Here is a 19,535-nt window from a genome sequence, read left to right on the forward strand (position 1 = left end):
TCAGGAACATTGTTATGATTAAAAATTGTCTCACTGATCTGGTGTGGTTTCTTCTTAGCCCGTGGAGTAGAAAATATTCTGACTGGAGGTAGCAAGGCCAGATTTAGTTCCTAATTACCATCAATCATTATATAGAATTGTTTTGTATATATATAGGTGGTGGAAGAGAAATACTGCTCAATAAAAATTATGTTTTGTGAGGTCGTTGTGGGATGACTCAGCATAAATAAATGTAGATGTTGATGTCAGACCTTGCATCATCCATGTTATTAAGGGGTAGTGATTTAGTCTGTAACCACTGTAGTAGCAACAGTGCTTTTATTTTGTGCTAGACACCCCCAGACACTGCCAGCCCCCCCACTTTGCAGGGCTGGCAGGCAGGAGAGCCTGCAGGGGCAGGGTCCAGCAGGGCTCTGGGTGCCTCAGCTCTGCCATCCGCAGCCACAGTAAGAGGCTGGTCAGGTGGAAATGAGAATTACAGAGGACTCAAGGAATGGTCAGTGTCCTCAATTATGTTTGTTGTGTGAAGTCTGCTGCCCTCAAATCTGACCCTTCCTGCATGGGAGGCACCAGCCAGCTGGGAATACAGACAGGCTCAAAGCCAGGTGACCCCACAGAGCCTGTCCAGGTGGGAGGCGTTTGAAAGGAGAAGCCCAAGAGTCACAGGAGATGGGAGGAAAGCAACAGAGGAAAAGTTTTGGAGGGGAGACATTCAAGAATCATTGTAAAAGATTTTACCATTCTTGCTTCCATTTAAGTTTTTTTTTATTTTATTTTATTTTTCCCTCTACACTCAAACTTCTTCTCTTTTTCGGGCTCAGGTTTGATTTAAATCATTGTAGACTTCTTAGATGCATTCTGGAATAGCCTGTTGAGACAAGCCTGCAGGCAGATCCCATTAGCACCTGCTCCTTCCCCACCTTGGAGCAGTCCCTCTGTGTGACCTGGAGGGTGATGAATGGCTGCAAGTGTGAGCTCAGAGAAACCAGAGTGCAGGGTGAGCTGCAGGGAGCAGCTAATTCACCTGCAGACTGTGTGGGTGAAGGGAAATCACAAATAGCCAGACAATGCAATGTGATGTGCACCCACTCCTGGTTTTTTCTAGAATTGTTGTTCCCCTTACTTTTAGCAAATGTCCCGGTGCATTAAAAGTCTGAAAATTCTTAGGAAATTTTGCTTTTTTTAATTCTCTGAAAGCTTTTAATAATTAAAATAAAACCTAGAAAATCACTGCAAGGGACACTTTTTATTTTCAGCTGTGCAGAAGAATGTGTAAACCTGCCTCATGTAGAACAACTCAAAATACCCTATTAAAATTATTATAAGCCTAAATTAACTTCTAGTAATTATGCTTTTTTTTTTTTTTTTTTTTTTTTTTTCCTGTTTAAGCTCACAGACTGTTGACTGAGTGGTTGACTTGATCCTCATCATAGCTGGTCCATCAGCCAAAATTAGCCCACTTTTTGCTGACCACCATGCCTGTTCATTTTGGCTGAACTCTCCCACACAGAGAGACTTATCTTTCCTTTAGTCCTGGCAGTGCCAATGCCCGGGAAAGTGACTGGATTTTAGCAGTACAGCCCACCGTGATGCTCCATGCCTTGATCTTCATGTGAGCTGAGAGCAGCACAGTCTGGACTTACTGAAGAATAAGGAATAATTGTACATACAAGGAAGTATTAAATACTTTGGACAAAACATGACAAATTTAATCTTTCCTCCTTGTTAGTACAAGAACCTGGAAAAACATGGAACCTGTCTAAAGTAATGTACATAGATACATGCATACGTAGATGTCTATAAATCTTCTGGGTGTGCATGCACACCTTTTAGAGGAGAGGCTTTGGAAATGCACACCTTTATTTCCCAGGGTTAGAGCATTTCATGTTTAGTGGCTCCACCCCCCCACTGCATTACTGACAGCATGACCATTATTTTTTCATTCCTTTCCTCCTGTACAGTGTTAATTTTTTTAATATCAAATGTGATGATTTTGACACATTTATAGAAAGTATTGGTTTGTAAATTAATGTGTACAGGCTTTTCTGTGGAGTTCAGCACGGCCAAGTCTGAATGCCCTTCAGAAGTTGCTAGGTGACACTGTCATACCTCAGTCTGCTGAACAAATGAGAGCTCGTAATGTTGATGCAGTGTGTTGAACCAAACACCCTGCTTTCATTTTGACAGAGGCTTTTTTCCTTTCTGCAAATCATTGTATAATTTTATGAACTGCAAGCAAGTTCAGATTACATTTTTTTGCTGGTTGTGATTTAGTTAATAAAGCCAATGCAAGTCTTTCCATGTTGCTTTCATGGAAATCAGAGCAAATTCATATATTTGCATGAGCAACAATGTAGAATGATCCAGAAAATTTAACAAATTTCAGAGCATTGAACCTGAACTGCAGTTATTCTTGTTTTGCTGCCTGCACTGAAATGCAGAACAGCTGAGCTGAAATGCATCTTTGCAACCTCCTCCACTCTCAGTCAGAGCACTTGCAAACCCACAGGGACCCAGTCTGTGTAACACAAACATGTATGTATGTGCGTTTTGTGCTTGGGCACCCAGGACAGATGAGTGAATGCTGAAAATATGTATCCTTAACCAGAACAAGAATAGTTTTTCTCTGGCTCCTTCCCAGTAGCTGGTGCCATAACAGGTAGTACTAGAACTTTATGACAGTGAAAAGGAGGAAAAGAGCAAAAGTCCTTTAATTTCTTCTCTCTATTTTCTTTTTTTTTTTTTTTCTTTTCCTTAAGACAAATATTTCCTGATTTCTTTCTTCCCTGTTTTGAAATAGTAATCATGCTGCACTGACTCAGACTGCTCACATGGTGATTTCACTTACCTGGAATTGGTGAGAAACGTGTTTCTAAAAATTTTCCTCCAGGCAGGGACCTGTGGAGCCAGGAAATGTCTCACAGTGGACTCCTCTGAAGCAAAATGGTGAGTGTGAAAAGAGAGTGTCGATGGGCTTTCAAGGATTTGGCCTGTCTCTTCCAGCATCATTTTATGATCCAAACTGGCATTGATTTAAGATGTGTTCCTGTGCAGGGTAAATAATAGCTTAAAGCAGCCATTAATTAGCTCAGCTCTGTTCCATTCTTGCTTTTCATGTTTATAGATGTCCTTGAGAAATATGAAGCAAAAGGAAAACATCCAAGAAGAAGAAGCAAGAAGGCAAAGAAGTGGATGGGGATTGCAAATGGAAACTCATTTCATAAAACTACATAAATCTGGGCTGCATCTGTGCAAGGAACAGTGACTGAGAAAGAGAAACCTGTCAATATCTGGAGCAAGGTGCACAACTTGGTAGCCTCTTTGCTTGCTCATGGCCACTGTGTGCTCACCTCTGAAGTTTCTACCTCATTTTTCCTTCCCTGGCCTTGGTCAGGCACTCTGAGCCCCCCTGGGAGGGTTGTGGCTGGGTGTGAGCCCAGAGGAAACCCACTGTGGACTCCAGGCCTTATCTCACATTTATTTGGGGATAGCAAGCTGCCATGTTCAGCCATTTCAATCCATTCTTCATATATAGATATGTATACATCACATATATACACACATACATACATAAATAAAGCATTCAGCTTCTGGCCAGGAGGGAACTATTTGTAGCACTGTTGCCCACTTGACTGCCTGGTAAGGATTGTCTTTCTGGGATTCTTGGATCATTCCCAGCATAAGCGAGCAGATAAAAATTTGTGTTTGCAAGTGCAGCAGGTGTCTGCAGAAAGTGATTACTGTTGGAAAAAAAAAAAAAAAAAAGCTACCCGTATAGTACAAAAAAACAATGGGGAATATTTCTTGTTATTTTACAATTCAAACTTTCAATTACTGAGTATCACTTTTCATAGACATTCTTAGAAGAAAAAAAATCTTTGGTACCTTGCATGACCGGGCTGAGATTCTCATCCTGAGGGCTCAGTACTTAATACCTGAAACACAAGACTCTTCCCAGTCTCCCTGGAAGAGAGTGTACTGGATCAGTATGCCAGTGTGAACGCCACCCCTTGCTTACCTGCCCTGAGTGGAATCTCAGAATTACCTAAAATGAAAACTTTCTCTTCTATATTAAGACCATCTCAGGGATACTGAGCAGCTCACGCTCTGCTGTTAATTGGTCTCCAGGTATTAACACAGTGCTTATCCCTCCTTACTTACTTCTCAACCAGTCTGTCCCTTAATGTTCAAATGAAGGGATGGAGGTATCACCTGGTGTCCCAGCACAGAAGCTTTCTCAGGCAGCATCACCTGTTGGCAGTCAGTCTCATTGGATTATTTCCACACCAGAGAGGGCAGCGTCAGCCTCCTCCCAGCATGGATGTAAAGGCTCTAATCCAGAAATCTTCTCTGTCAACCCAAGATATTGCTTATTACTCTTCAGAAGACTATGAAGACAATAAACTAGTCAATTTAGTCTAATGGACAGGTGCAATCTGTCCATTAGGGTCTTGTTAATATTGTCTGGAAAGACTTAAAGACATTTGAATGTCTTTAAGTGTCAGCTGCTAGAGTGGCAGGACATGAAACAGTGCTGATGAATGTTTGTACTTGCACAAGAGGATAATTCCAGTTTATTGTCCAAAGTGTTAACTATTGACATTAGTACTGTTAAAAATTTCCACTTTGTGAGTCTATTCAGATTTCCCTCTGAAATTTAGTTCTCATAAGGTAAAGACATTAGTAGGGATTTCTCCTGATAAATCTGATCTGTATTCTCTCCACATTTGGCACAAACATTTTCTGCTCAGCATCCCCCACTTCTGCCAGCATTCCAGCCACTACAGCTTAAAGCCTGCTTATTCTCATATCACTTGTTCCATGTAGAGGAAAGGATTATTATTTCCTTTACAGATTGGGAGGGAACCATGGAGAGACTGCTCCCATTTCCTGGCAGGTATTTTCCTCTGTCAGGATCCCTGAGTGGCACCTGTGACTGCTGAAACCCACAGCAGGTAATTTATTTACCTGTGGGAGAGCTCCCCAGGGCCAGACCCTGCTGGGGGATGTGAGCCTGCAAGGCAGCCTGTCTTGGTGGGTTTAAGGTTTTTATCCATTTTGGTTTCGTTTGAGTGCTTCTGCAGAGGGAGAAACTTTTAAAGCGTCTGTTGCACAGATAGCTCTGGAAAAAAGACATTTGCCAAGGCATGTTTTGTTTCTGTTTTAGCAGCACGATTATCCATTTTGCTGCTGGCACCTGCATCTTTCTGCCCTGGGACCTCTGTGCTGAGGGAAGACCATCCTCAGGGGCTGGCCAAGGACAGCCCGGAGCCAGCAAGCGACACTTTAGCCTCAAAATACTGATTAAAAATTGCCCTTGAGCCAGCTCCAAGTCAGATAGCAAGACAAAAGGCCCTGGAGAGGGATGAATTTACAGTAAGTAGCAAGACCTATAAGACCAGACTGTTGGTGACAGAGAGTTTCAATACATAGAGCTTAAGTCTTACTGAAACATGATTAAATCTACTTGTGTACAGTTTCTTTATCAGCAATTCAGTACAATTATTTATTTTTTTCTTCCCAAAAGTCTGATTATTTAGCACAGTTGAGCCATTAGTGGCTTAACAAAGAAAGACCTATATACAAGCCAATAAAAATGCTTTTACAGTAAATTATCTGCTTGCCTTTTGTGAGCTGAACAATCTGTTTGATTGTGACAGTATTGATTAAGCAAGATAAAGACTATTAAGCAGACAATATATTTCTTGGAGCCGAGCATTTAGGGGGCTCTGGATAATTTCCTATTTCTTGTCAATCCTTAGAAAGATTTTCATTTATCACTGAACAGCAAGCAGGTCTGACTAAATTGCAAAACAGAGGTTTGCCCACAAAATGACTTTGGATATCTGCTTTTTATAAAACAAAACTAGTTTTCACTTTATGCTATTTTCTGCTTTTCCTTAGGTAATTATAACTTTCCAGTATGAGAATAGGAGACTATTATATGTAACAAATAGAAAATATTTAAGGACATACTTTCAATATTTTTCAAAATTTGTTGTTTGTGGTCGTTACCACAAAGGTTAATAATGATAGAAATAGTAGCATGCAATAGGTGCTGAAACTCCTACAATCAAAGAGCAACAAAGTGAATATGAATCTTTAATGTATTGGCATTTATGTGTATCAATTATTCTAATATTTGACTAACTCTGCAAATTCCATTTTCCTTCAAGATTTCTGCATTTTTATTCCAAAAGCACTGATAGAAATCTGATGTTTTGAAAACAGACTGATGCCATATTAATTCTGCGTTGTGATAAAATTTTGCCATAAGCCCCTTGACTGCTATGAAGCAAATATCTTTACTTCAGATGATTTAAAAAAAAACAAACCCTGTAATTTTCTATGTGTTGGGGTGACACAGAAATCCTGAAAATCTAGACTGTAGTTACAGTGATGAAACCATTGTAATCAGAAAAAAGATCACATAAAAACTGTCCTGTTTCTCAGGACATGCAGGCCCTGTCTCTGTGCCATTGGAAGAGCAGGGGCTTTGCCACTGACCCCACAGGGCACAGCACCAACCCCTCCTGTCACTGCTCTCTCTTCTACTCTGCCCTCAAGGCAGGCACACACTAATGAAATTGCTCTAATAAATCAGTAATTACTGATCCAAATATAAAAATGTATCTTCCCTCAGCAGAAACTGAGGATGATGAAGTCCTCCAATAAAAAACATTTTCAAATACTGTGACTACAAAGCCAGTTTCAGAAACAAATAACAAATGTAAACCAGAGAGAGGCCTTAAAATGGGCTATAGCTGATTTCCCTGTACAGCTTTTCCTCAAGTTTCACTGGTTGCTAAGATACTACCAGTATTATCTTCTGCTATGCCTTTGGTATTTGAAATTTTATATTTTTTAACCCCTGTACAAGTCTCCTCCATGCATTTACCTGCACTTTTCCTTTTGAAATGAGCAGGTGGGGGGTGTAGGTGGGATTCTGCACTCATATAAAACCCCAGACTTCAGTTACTCCAGCAGAGCACTCCTACCTTCTAACCACTTACATTCTGGCCTGGTAAATACAACTGCTTTATTTAGAAATCAACAGTTTTTGGGCTGTGTCTTACCAGATAATGTATACTCTTCTGTAAATGCAGAAAATTTCACTGCCTAGAGGTGCCAGCAAATCAGAGGTCTGATTTTCAAAGTTTATTTGCAAATTATATGCTCAAATACCTGATTTCCTCAATCAAAGTAATGTTTATGTCTCAATGGTTTGTATTTTAGTGCTCTACAGACTGAGGAAGTTTTTTTCAGGATTTTATAAATGATTTTCAGAACTGATGTGATTGGGAGGAAACTCATTCCTTAAAGTTCATCACTCTCACCAAGCATGATTAAACACTATACAATTTAATGTTATTTGCTGATAAGAAATCAAAGCTCTGGCCCCCAGCATGCTGACATTTACAGCAGTGGGGAATATTTGCACATTTTATGCAATAACAGGTGAGGTATGAAGCAGATTCTGATACTGCTTTGTACACCATGGAAGTCTTCACAGCCTATGAGCTTGTTCCAGATCCCTGCCATTATTGTGATCTATTTCTACAATCTGGAAGAAAAGAAAAACTATTTTGATGACAGATAATGGATGAATCTTCAAAACTCCAGTAGCAGGTTCTCCTCAAGCATGCTCCACTGTAGGGGTAATCCCCTTTCTCACAGCGTTTGAGTTTGGTTTTTTTGTTAATAAAGACTTGCATAGACAAATAGGTGACATGGATTGTCTTTCTCTCCTGAGACACTGGACTTTTGTTTGAGTTTGTGAAAATACATCACGAATAAGGAGTTAAGTAATCTCAAGAAACTGCAAATCATTTTAAATGTTAAAGAATGCAAGTCAAATGCACATGTGGTGCCAGAACATTCATTTTAAAAAACCTGCCTTCAAAATCAGCACTAGGAATGAAAATGTTTATTTGGTGTGGTGCTTGGACTGCATTATTGAAGAGTGTTGGAGAGTTAGACTCCTATTGACTCTAAATTTTAGCTTTGGGTTTTTTTGGTGTAAGAACTAATAGCTGCAAGCACAATTCTGTCTCTTTGATGTCTGTGTGCTATATTCCCCCCTACTGTGATATTGAAGGTTATGAAATTGAGCAAAGGATCCTAAGAACAGATTGCCAGTATTCATACATTAAAATTTTTTGAGAAATCCTATTTGAGTGTGTACAGCATTACCTCTTCTCAAAACATGATTAAAACCATGCTCACTTTAGCTACTGCAAGAGTGTGGCCATTCTTCACAGTCCTCTGCATTTAACCAAAAACATGCATGAATGCACACTTCACTTGTTCAACTCATAAAGCATGTTAGATGGACACTTAAAGCCTAAATGATGTGTGAACAGAGATGGAAAGCACTTCAAGAATTTGTCTGGAAAGCTCCAGAAGGTTTTGGACTTGCTCAAGTTCCTCCTTTATCATTATGGTGCACTCCTGGTCTTGATACTGACAGTCCACCTCCCATTCCATCCCATGTACACAGGAACAGAATGAAAATCTCCTCTGCTCTTCAGATCTTGACTCAGACCATGAAATCACTGGCCGGCCACAAGCTGCCTAAACACTGTGAAAGAAGATCCATTCCGACTGAGCTTTGATGTATTTGTCCTTCCTGGCAAAAGTCCTTAGAATTAAAGTATTAACAGAATGAGATAGGCACTAATAAAACTCCAGTGGAAGCCAGCTGATTTCAAATGCACTTAACTGACCTGCCTGCAGTCTATTGATTTCTGTTTGTCCTTTTTTGAATAAAACCAATAAATGTCTGGAAGTTCCCTAAATGATTTGTTTGACATTAAATAGAAAAATATTAGTAAAATAGAGAGGAATACAAAAGGCAGGAACCACCTCTGTTTAGACTCTTCTTCCATTGTATTGTCTACTTATTGCAAATATTTTTACTGCTTCCCCTCCCAGTTCCATTAAATTTTTGTCTCAGTTTTATGGTGTTGTACAGTAATGGATACAAGAAAGCAGTAGCATGACACGTGAAGGTCAAAATTTAGTCTCTGTGAGCCAAAACTTGACCCTTTTGTAATTTATGTTGATGGCTGGATGTGGAAGCATACTTCAGTAGCTGCACTGGGAATGTGGGGGAATAACCATTGCCTTCTATGCCTTCAGACAACAGATCCTCAGATCTTTTTTGAAAAATCATGATTCAGACTCAATTCAGTCTCAACCTTTTTCATGTAACTGAGCATAAGCTGGTGTTATATTAAAGGCCAGACAGCAAGTTCTGTTTGCAGTTGTCTCATGTACTGATAATTGCAGCAAGTTCCAGTCCCTGGCAATGTAAAAAGTTCTTTATAGCTCTTCAGTATTATTTGGTCATCTCTTTAAATCCCACCCTCTGTGATCATTATCTTCAAGAGCCTCTTGTCTCCACATTTATATTTTTACTCATCAGTGCTGCTTACAAGTATCTAATCATGCCACATCCTGCCTGCAGTCACCTTACCCCTAAAGTTAATAGCTCTGTGCTCATACCTCAAACTACAGCCAAACAAATGAATTAAACATTGCAGCATCAGCCAACAAAGTGGGAAAGTAAATGCAATTCATCTTTGGGAAAAGTAGCTGCTCACTGTGCTTCAGCAGAGAACCCATCTCCACAGAGTATTAGAAGAGATCTGTAAGGAAAGAGAACAAGCTGGAATCCTTCCTCTCTCACACCTGGATAGTTCTGGGTTTTGCACTGTGCAGTTATTGCTGACTGGCAGCAGATAATCATCAATAACTGCCAGAGACATCTCCAGCTGGCTGTATTGAGACAGACATGAACAAAGTGTATATGTGTTTGCACTCCCTGCATCTCGTGTTAAAAGAGCCCAGATTTTGCCTGTTTTGAGAACATGAGGGATGGCTCTTCCCTGCCCATTGCAAGCAGCAGGGGACTGCATCTGAGAGCCAGCAGACCTGGCAGGTCAGTCCTGCTCAGCTCCGTGTGAGATGTCACCTGCTCCTTTTCACGTAGCTAAAGCTATGTATAGCTCAAAGCACTGCTCCAATATGCAGAATCATTAAAATGACATCACAGACAAGAATAAAAAGAATGCAGTAATTTCACACACTCCTCCATTATTTAATTGTTTTATTGTCCAAGCATATGACATATTGAATATCACCAGAGGATACATTAAAAATGAGATACCTGTTCTGTTATGGAGCATTCACATTAGAATTAATGGAACATGGACCTTGACAGTATTATTAAATATGTCTTGAAATAAATAAATAAAGCTACCTTGGAAATCCAGTTAAGGCTAAATAACCCATTTAGTAAATACACTTCCCTTCTTCCAGAGAAATTCCTTAGGAGAGTATCTGTCTTGCTGTAGGCTTGTTTTCACTGGAAAAGAAGGTTTTTTTCTCTTAATCTTACATCCCCAAAGGATGGATAGTCTCAGCTAATTTACCTCATGATCAAAGGGAAGTAAGTGCCTGTTCAACATTTTTTTAACGTGAGATAGTTCATGGTAAGTGCATAGCCAGGAGCAGAAGGAAGATCACACTGTTTAGCAGTTAATATGGGTCCAAACTGAGACAGCATCTGCTTCAGAGGATGGCTGGCAGCCCTGTCACCCAGGAGGGGAGATACAGAAAGCTCTAGAGCCAGCTGCACTGCAGAGGTCAAGCCTTGCATGGTGCTGTCTTTCTTTTCTGTTTATTTCTGCTTTCTCTCTCCTCAAGGATCACGGAAAACGAAGGGGTGGTTTTCCTCTGTGTTGCAAACTCTCTGGGTAAATTCATCCATTGAACCATTTGTGGCAATCTACCACACAATAGAATTATCAGTTTGTATGTTTAGCTACAGAATTATTTAAGGCATACAAAATTGCATCCATGCAAAATTGGATTATTTATTTATTTCTTTTAACCAACGTAACTATTTTTGGTTGCAGCCTCAAAAATACTTAGAAAAGGACTCTTCCACTTCTTTTATTCCCAGACACAGCAGGAAATGCATCACTAAATAGCTTTTAGGGTGTTATTTTGCTGGAGTTCCTAATCAATCCTGTTTTCCCTCCCCTCTATGCTATTTCCATATGCCCTTCTGCCTAAGCCAGGGCAAAATCCACGGTAGAACCATTTTGCACAGACTGATGAGAAAACATGAGATTAATTCTTGGCCTTCAATTCAGGAAAGGCATACAACTGGCATTCAATTCAGGAAGTCTTCCAGGTTTGGTTAAATATATGATCTCTTGCCCCCTGCATATTCAGATACATTTGTCATCTAGCTCTTCTGATAAGGGTTCCTGCTCTGCAGAGGAGCAGCCTCTGGACACAGGAGTTTGCTGCTCCTGGGTGACTGTAGGAAAAACACTCCTTCACCTCTGCTTTTGCCTTCTCAGCAGCACAGCAAGGCATGACCTTATCACACTTATTTCTATAAAACACTTCACATTTTGTAGTACAATGTGTAAGCAATTGACATCTTTAAGCTCAAAGGAAATGGACCATTTAATGTAAAAAAAGCTGGGAATGGTAAAGGATTGCTCTTTAGTCTTGCTGCCCCATGTCTGTTCCCAGCTAGTGAGTAAACATTTGAGCAATCTCACCCTCCATTAACCATAATCTCATCTGTACCTATTTTCCTTAATTTTGCTCATAAAGCAAAAAAAAAAAAAAACCAAAAAAAAACCAAAAAAAAAAACAAAAAAAAAAAAAAAAAACAAAACCAAAACAAAACCAAACAAAAAAACCTCTTACTGAATTGTTTAATTGCTGACAATTAATACTGTAACAAAAGAAGTTCTTAACATATGATCTTGCTCTGGCTACCAGAAATCCCAGTGGGAGATATGCTACTCAATTTTGCCTGAATTGTTTTAAAGTAAGAACTTGAAGACTCTAGCTACAGTAGTTATTATAACATACAGAAGTTAAATTAGCATTTGCTAAATAGGTTATTAGAAAGATCACATGTTGTCATAGGTAGTAAATAGCTAAACACAGCATGTATAAAAAAAGGTTAAAAACCTATTAAATCAGAACCAGTGGTAGATTCACAAAAGTACAGGTAGTTTGAATTTTAAACTAGGTAAGATTTCATCCCACATTGTCAAGAAAATCTTGGGAAATGGTCTTACTAGTCAACATTTCTATAAGAAATATCAGTCACCTTTCATTGCATTGCAATAAGTAGTTATGGTGGTGACATCTTATAGTTTTCTTCCGCATCTTTTTGCCCTGAGATACCAGAAAAGGGCTAACATTTTATGCATATTTTGGTCATTTACACCATGTACACCATTTACACCATGATTAGGGACCTCCATATATGGCTTGTCAAAATCTCCATTATTGAGATCCATCAGCTAAGGAATGTGACCAGCTGTGGGGAGGAGCATGACTCATACTTGATTGAATGCAGCAGCACCACATAACAATATGGGGAACTGAAATGAGAAACTGAATTTCTAGAAGAAAAATCAGGGACAACTTAAGAATTCTAGGGCATAAATCCTTGAATGTGACTTGTTATATCTGTCTACTTTTGTAGGTATGAAGAAGTAGACTCCTTTTACCACCGAGTTGTGTTGGCAGTTCACGTAGTTCAGCATTTGTATTCTTCATAAGCTCATTTGTCCTTTTCTTACCAATATCAGGTCAAACTGTTATCTGCATAAAAATCTTACTCTTCAGGGAACACAGGCTGTAGAGCTGATATTGTTGTACGTGTAAATTACATATATTGAAACCTGGAACACTCTCTAATGCCTCTCCATTGCTGTTATTCTGCAAGTACCTTTAGTATCTGCAGGTAGTAAATTTTCATGCAGAATTATAATTTTTAAGTTACTAAGCTCTTTTTAAGACTTTGATAGCAAAAATCTAGAGTGGGATGCATTGCTTTGACTTGGTTTAATAAAGAATGGATTCTCTTTCTATTAACTCAATAGCATAATAATAACAACATTGAAACTTCACAAGTATTCCCTATTAATATGATACAAAAATATCTGTTGAAAGAAAGTAATTGCGCAATTCTCAGCAACTGCATGATGCTCATGTAATGTTCCTGTGACATGACCAAACCAGGAAGATCAAAAAGTCATGTACTGATAAACCCAGACAAGGATGCATTCAGCTAAAGTTGCATATTGGAGTTGCACATTGCATATTGCACCACTCCAGTCGCCTCTCTCTCCATTTCTAGTGAGAATAATGGCTAAGCATAAACATTTTTATTTTCCCTGTTGAGTCCTTCTCCACATGGGCTGTGGGTTCCATTTCTGAATGTTTCTTCAGAGTGTCACTGAACTCACTGACCGCCGGTGGCTTCCGTAATTAAAGTTTTTGAGATAATCTTTAGTCAGTTTGCCACCATCCTGCCCAGGAGCTGTTTCCCTGCTGGCTACAAGGGGATGATGGCCAGAGGAAGGCCCTGCTGAAGAATCAGTAGCAGCAGATTCTTCCTCTGCCCACCTGTTAAAGAAGTAATAGCCTTCCTCATGTGTCCTTCTCCCGAGAGGATTAGAGGCAGAAACTCCCTCATTTTCTGTGTCCCTGGGAGACAGGGCTGCTGCTGGATGTAGAAATGGTGACACACATAAGTGGCTGGTGCTTTGGTCAAGGTCCTCATTAGATGCAGGTGCGGCCACAGGTGCACTCAAAGTAGCTTCTTTTCTTGACCTTAGTTTCTGGATTTCAAGATCCCGTTGCTCCTTAGGAAGCTTATCTACTTGCTGTGCTTTCAGAACAAGAGATGCTCCAAGGGTTCCTCGTAGAGCAAAAATAAAGAACCTGATGAAGGAGGAAGGGAATGGATTTTTTTTATCAGTGGGCTCATTCCATAATCTACATCACATTTCTCAAATACAGATACTAATTTTCCATTGCTCTACAGACATCTGGTAAACACCTTATACCTGGCAGGTGAAAGTTCACTCCTGGATCTTAACACAGCATGTTACTATATATTTATCTTGGCCTATATAGAGTCAACTATATGTATATATTATCATTTTTTTAGTATTTATAACTACTTGTTTGCTGAAAAGTGAAGAAAAATAGAAAAAAAATCTCAAGAGATGCAATATTTGAAAATATGGAAGTTGCATTTATACTGCTAAAACAGGTTAAAGAAGAGATCTTAATTTGTTAGATAAGAGAAAATCAGAAGTTGAAAACCTCAGCTTTTGGATTTTTTCAGAAAGCAGCAACAGAAACGTCCTCCCTGCCCTTTGCAGGACAGAGAACTTATGTAACTAAATATTGTGTACTGTGAGACTGCGTATATCCTCTCTCCATGTAATGTCAGCTTTGTGTGAAAATCAAAGTCTCTTTCAAGGCATCTTTTTATTAGTATTTGACCTTTACATAGGTGGCTTCAACATGTATTTTATAACAAACATGGGTACTCTGTGAAACTGCATTTTGAAAGGTGCCATCCTCACATCCTGCTGCTCAATGTATGTGTATAAACAAGATTTACAAGGTTAAAAAGGCTAACAAGCAACAGTACAGAAAAGGCTTTTAAGGCAAAGGATTTCTCGGGCTTGCTCAAGCAGGAGTGGGTAAAGTTTATTTGCTGTGCATGTGCTCAGGCTGGTCAATCCCAACAGAATCCCAGGGCTGGTCAGGTACTTAAGAGCATGGGAGAGCCCAAGACTTTCTGTGTAGATCTGCTGTGGGTCACAATGTCCTGTGTCTTTCCCCTCAGCTCGTTTCCTGTATCTTTTGTGCAAGTTCCGGGCAAACCAGACAGGATGACAGAGAAGGAATGGGAAGCTGTGTCTCCTGTCCTGTAAACTGCTCTCACGTGCTCCTTCCCACCTCCCTACAGGCTGTGAGGCCAGGCAGGGCACAGGCCAAGCCTCCCCCTGGTGCTGCAGCTCAAACAAAAGGCAGTACTGGGGGGAAGAACCCAGGAGAACAATTATTTTTAAAAAACCTCTTAGAAGGAACCCAGAACTTCAAGACACCAAGTGAGGAGATAGGGAGCAGGCAGCACAGTGCGATGGACCATGGAATGGAAGTTAAAATTTAGTGCATTTCAGCAAAGGGTGGTTTCACCACTGCTGTGATCTGCTGGCACAGCTCAGCTGGAGTAGAAACAGGTCCTGGATATTCTGCAGATGAAGGAGTGTGCAGAAAATAATCTGGGGTACCAATAGGAAGGAACAGCAGTTGTCCAGATTTGCAGATATGAATATATAACCCTTAATCTCAGTAACCAGCTGAGGCAGCAAGGATCTTAAGTGTGCTAAATTCCCAGGCTGGAGACATGAGCTCTCTAACCATGTGCTTGATGCAGCTCTGAGCAGAAAGCTCAGGGTCAAAGATGACACTGTGAATGAGGGCTGATAGGAAAACAAAAGTCATGCAGGAGCAAAACAGACTGGGAAAGGATGCCCTGCCTAGAAGCCATGAGACCTTACTGAATTTTGTTGCTTATTCTGATCTGAACTTATATAATACAACATAAAATCACAGGAGCATCTCAACTCAAATGGTAAAATAATAATAGTTTGAAGAAAACCACCATCTATTCTTTAAAACTTCCTTTTCAGCCAAAGTTAAGGCTCATATTCTAATGCCTTAAAGCACTTACAAAATCAGATACTAAAAATATTGTCCTGAATTTTGTAATACCAGTGTGCTGCATTACTTCATGGGAATTAGGATGAGAAGGAAACTAGCAAGATAGTCTAACCAACCCATTTCTTTCAATGTCAAAGCAAATAACAAATACATATTTGAAACAAATGGTGCAACTTAAAACATACCTGCTTTAAGAATTAGTAATGTATTGAACACGAAAATAGTAATGTTCCCATATTTACATGGGAACAGAATAATTCTGGTTTTTAAACAGTTTTTTTTCAGCAACACATCACAATAACTATCCCTCTCCAAATATTATCCAGTTTCAATTAAAGTTATCTTTAACATATCTGATTTTTTGCAATACAAAGTTAAACTAAAATTCTGGATGCAATGAATATTTTTCGTATAGAAATGCTCTTAAATTCAGCTTAGTAATGCATCATAATGTACTTAAAAACAAGAATATATTTAGTAACTCTCAAACATTTAGGAGTATTTCCAAGATTTGCTTATAATCTTGATCTGCTCAACAATATTGTGGTTATGACAGTGAACAATTACATAGCAGATCTGTACTGGTAAATTTTGATGCACTTCAAAAAGAAAGGTTTTCCTGATGGGAAAAGTAAAAATATAAAGGGACTGATCTAGGGTTATATAACCGAATAAATGAATGGTTCATGAACTGGAAGGTTGAACTCAGGCATCTGACTTCCACTCTGATCAATTATTCCTGTGCAGCACGTGCCTGACACATCACATATCTGAACACATCCCAATTGTTTCTTCACTCACATGTCTGCAAACCCACAAAAGGAAAAGAGGAGAACATTCAAACCTTGGTAAGAGCGCGATGACAGGGGTGATGAGGCACAATAAATAGAAGATGGGGTCTTTGAGCTGCCTCTCCATAATCCAGTAGGGGTTGGTGGGGGGGTTGCAGAGCAGGCAGGCAGCGTTGTAGATGATGGAGAAGATGAGGTACAAAGCCACACTGCAGATCATTGTCACCAGCTGCAGCACGGTCTGCAAGCACAAGTGATGCCAGTGAGACCCTGGCTGGGTGTGAGACAGGAGGGGACAAAGGCAGCTGGAAAGAGTGCATCTAACAGTGCATTTCACTGAAATCTGCAGTAGGAGAAATAGCCAGAAGGTAATTTAGAAAACAGCAGTGAATACAGTTCTCCAAGTAACACTTCCTCATATATTGAGGCATGCAAGTATTTGGTACTGTCCTGTCCAAAGTCATGATAGAAACAAATTCTGTCACTGTGCACGTGAAGGTATTAACTTGGGGCTAATAACAAATTCTGGCACTTTGTGAAATTGTAGTGTACCTGTTACTTACCTTTTGTGACCCAGAATTCAGGTAAATGACTCTGAAAGAGAATTCTATGCCTACACAAGATGCAACATTCACAAAAAAACCCCAGTGCTGTGAACAGGACAGGTCAAATACATACCCATGTGTTCATTTCTAGAGCCTGGTGCAAGAGAATGGTCAGGAGGGAGATGGTGTTGATGGGGTTTCCAAAGGAAAACACATCTATGTCAGAGTCTTTGTACGTCTACAAAAGAGGCAGAGAGGCTGTGGTGAACCCTGACTATTCAGAACTGAATTTACTGCTTCTAAGGAGGACAGGAGAGTGAGAATATTAACAAGTGTGTTACTTACCAAATAGGGGACAAAGAAGCAAATGAGGCTTTGATAGAAGGCGTCCAACATAGTAATAATAAAAGCTGACAAGTTGTATATCTGCAGGAGTTTACAGATAACAGTCATTATGATGGGATGTAAGTCTCTAGGCTGTCCCGCAAACATAATTGCTGTTTGTCTTCCATTCAGACTACAAATTATTGCTAACTAGTCTCCTTCCATGAATAAATACCTCCTGAGCAGCTGATTAAACCAAAGGCTTATCTCTAAACAGGCATTTTATCTATGTTAAGTAAAGATAGACCTTAGGAATATTACCAAGTCTACCAAGAGTATTAAAAGCTGAATTTTGCAAATGTCACATCCCTTCACAAGGGATCTTATTCTTCAAATTCTTTATCCAAGCTCTTTCTAGAGTTATAAAATTGGTCAAAAATCCTTTCTTCTAATGCAACACTGATTTTGTGCCATTTTAATTTGACTATTTGCCATATTTAAACTTTATGTGGTGACCTATGGTGTCACATCTCCCATGGGGTGGAATGCATTATGGGACAGACAGAAGGTTGGGCTCCTGTTGTTTCAGCATTCCAAGTAAGTCTAAACTCTTTTCTTCCTTCCCTCATTCCTAAAGAAAAAGACCTGTGGTCCTTTGGATTATCAAGCAGTAATTTCAGCAATTGTGACATACCTCTGAATTTTGTCCATTCTTGTACAGCTCGGGCAGACGTAGGAGCGTTTCTGCAGAAACATCTTTGTCAAGGGCTCCAAAGAGAAGAGGGGGCACTGAGGTGAAGAAGAGGTTGAAAAAAATCATCTGCCAGTAATCTACCATGGTGCTGCCTGAGAAGCCACAGAAGAACTGGTACCAGAAGAGCAGGTTGACGTAGCACTGGGGAGAAGCAAATACAAACACATAGTTACACCAGTGGCGTTTATTGAGACACTGGTTATTAACAGAGCCTCCTGAGAGGACAGGATTTTGGTTAAAGGCACTGCACTTCATTCCATAAAGCAATATACCTTAAAGGTGATCGACTGTGATACAGATTTTTAAAAGCCATTATGGTTCTTTGAGAACATATCAGAGAATAATTAAGTAAACTGTTCACAGCCCTGAGCACCAGATTTTAGAATCTTGTTGTCCATGTGGAATCAAAGGCGTGCTGCTCCCTAATGATATGGGGGAGATTAAAGAACAGCAGCATCCTAGTCTGGAGAACTATTTCACATTGCAAATAAATAGCCTTTGAACCCTAAAAGGATGCCTACTCAAAAAAAGCAAAAAATGTTCATTTCCACTACAAATTTTAACAGTAATAAGAAGCAATCCTTATTGAAAATTATTAAAAACTTCACAAAAAACCAGATACCTTGAATTCTAGGCAAAAAGCCTTTCATGCTCAGAGCGTATTTCATGTCAAATGGACTTGTTTTCCCAGTCTCGTAGAAACTGAATTATTTTTTTCCACTTTATATCGTACTTCAATACATAGATCATTTGCATATACATTAAATTTTTAATAAAAATGACAGCTATGAATGCATCATTACTTGCAAGTGGTTCCTGTAAAAATTCAGAGGTTTTACAGGCAGGCAGTTCTTAGTGAACACTCATCTACATTCGAGTGCTAATAATCTGATCTCCCTTATGCAAATTTTATTTTGAGGCTCATGGGTATTATCAATAAAGTTTCTTGTGCTGCCATATAAAGTTGCTAAGCCTTGAGTCCTTTTTCCCTCAGGAATAATGCTATTTCAAAATATATTTAGAGCCTGTATTTTTCTCAATGCTCTATGCAGACCCTTGCTAAGAAGGAAGTGGCATACTATAAACTTGCAAAGTGAAGAAACACGAGCTATAGCTTCATAAAAAATAAGAATATTACCTGCAAAAACAAAAAACAAACAACCAAGAAAACCCTCAGACCTGGAATTAACCTTTGCTAGGATGAAAACTTAATAATTTTAATCATCTTACCACATTTTTGTAGAAAAAGTAAATCACCATCTTTGCCAGGCGAGCATAGCACCAATGTCCATGGACAAGAAGGAGCTTTTTGAGATGCTTAAATCGGGATATTGCAAAGTCACTGGCCATCACAGCCTTTGGGAAAAGGAACAGAAGGTCATTTACAATGACAATACATCCTTTTCACATGCTGTATAGCAAAATTTGAACACAGACATTGAAGTAATTTCCTACTACTGAATATTGTAGAAGAAACAAACTAACAAACTAACCCTCAAGAACATAGTTGGAACTTTCTGTCTCTGCAGAGCTCTCCATTTAAAGAGAATA

At 39.4% G+C, this 19,535-nt stretch overlaps 1 protein-coding gene across 1 annotated transcript in view; it reads right to left on the bottom strand.

The window, feature by feature from the left end:
* ATP10B (ATPase phospholipid transporting 10B (putative)) overlaps positions 1-19,535 on the bottom strand; it is a 62,782-nt gene that overhangs the window by 766 nt on the left and 42,481 nt on the right. Inside the window, exons 17-22 of the mRNA XM_041397887.1 lie at positions 19,215-19,340; positions 17,925-18,125; positions 17,252-17,332; positions 17,040-17,144; positions 16,415-16,602; positions 13,577-13,770 (exon numbers count right to left, since the gene is read on the bottom strand). Of these exons, the coding sequence (XP_041253821.1) occupies positions 13,577-13,770; positions 16,415-16,602; positions 17,040-17,144; positions 17,252-17,332; positions 17,925-18,125; positions 19,215-19,340 (895 nt within the window). The remainder of the gene's footprint in view (positions 1-13,576; positions 13,771-16,414; positions 16,603-17,039; positions 17,145-17,251; positions 17,333-17,924; positions 18,126-19,214; positions 19,341-19,535) is intronic.

Source organism: Onychostruthus taczanowskii, unplaced genomic scaffold (genome assembly GCF_017590055.1).
Source record: "Onychostruthus taczanowskii isolate IOZ18803 unplaced genomic scaffold, ASM1759005v1 scaffold14, whole genome shotgun sequence".
NCBI classification, from domain to species: Eukaryota; Metazoa; Chordata; class Aves; order Passeriformes; family Passeridae; genus Onychostruthus; species Onychostruthus taczanowskii.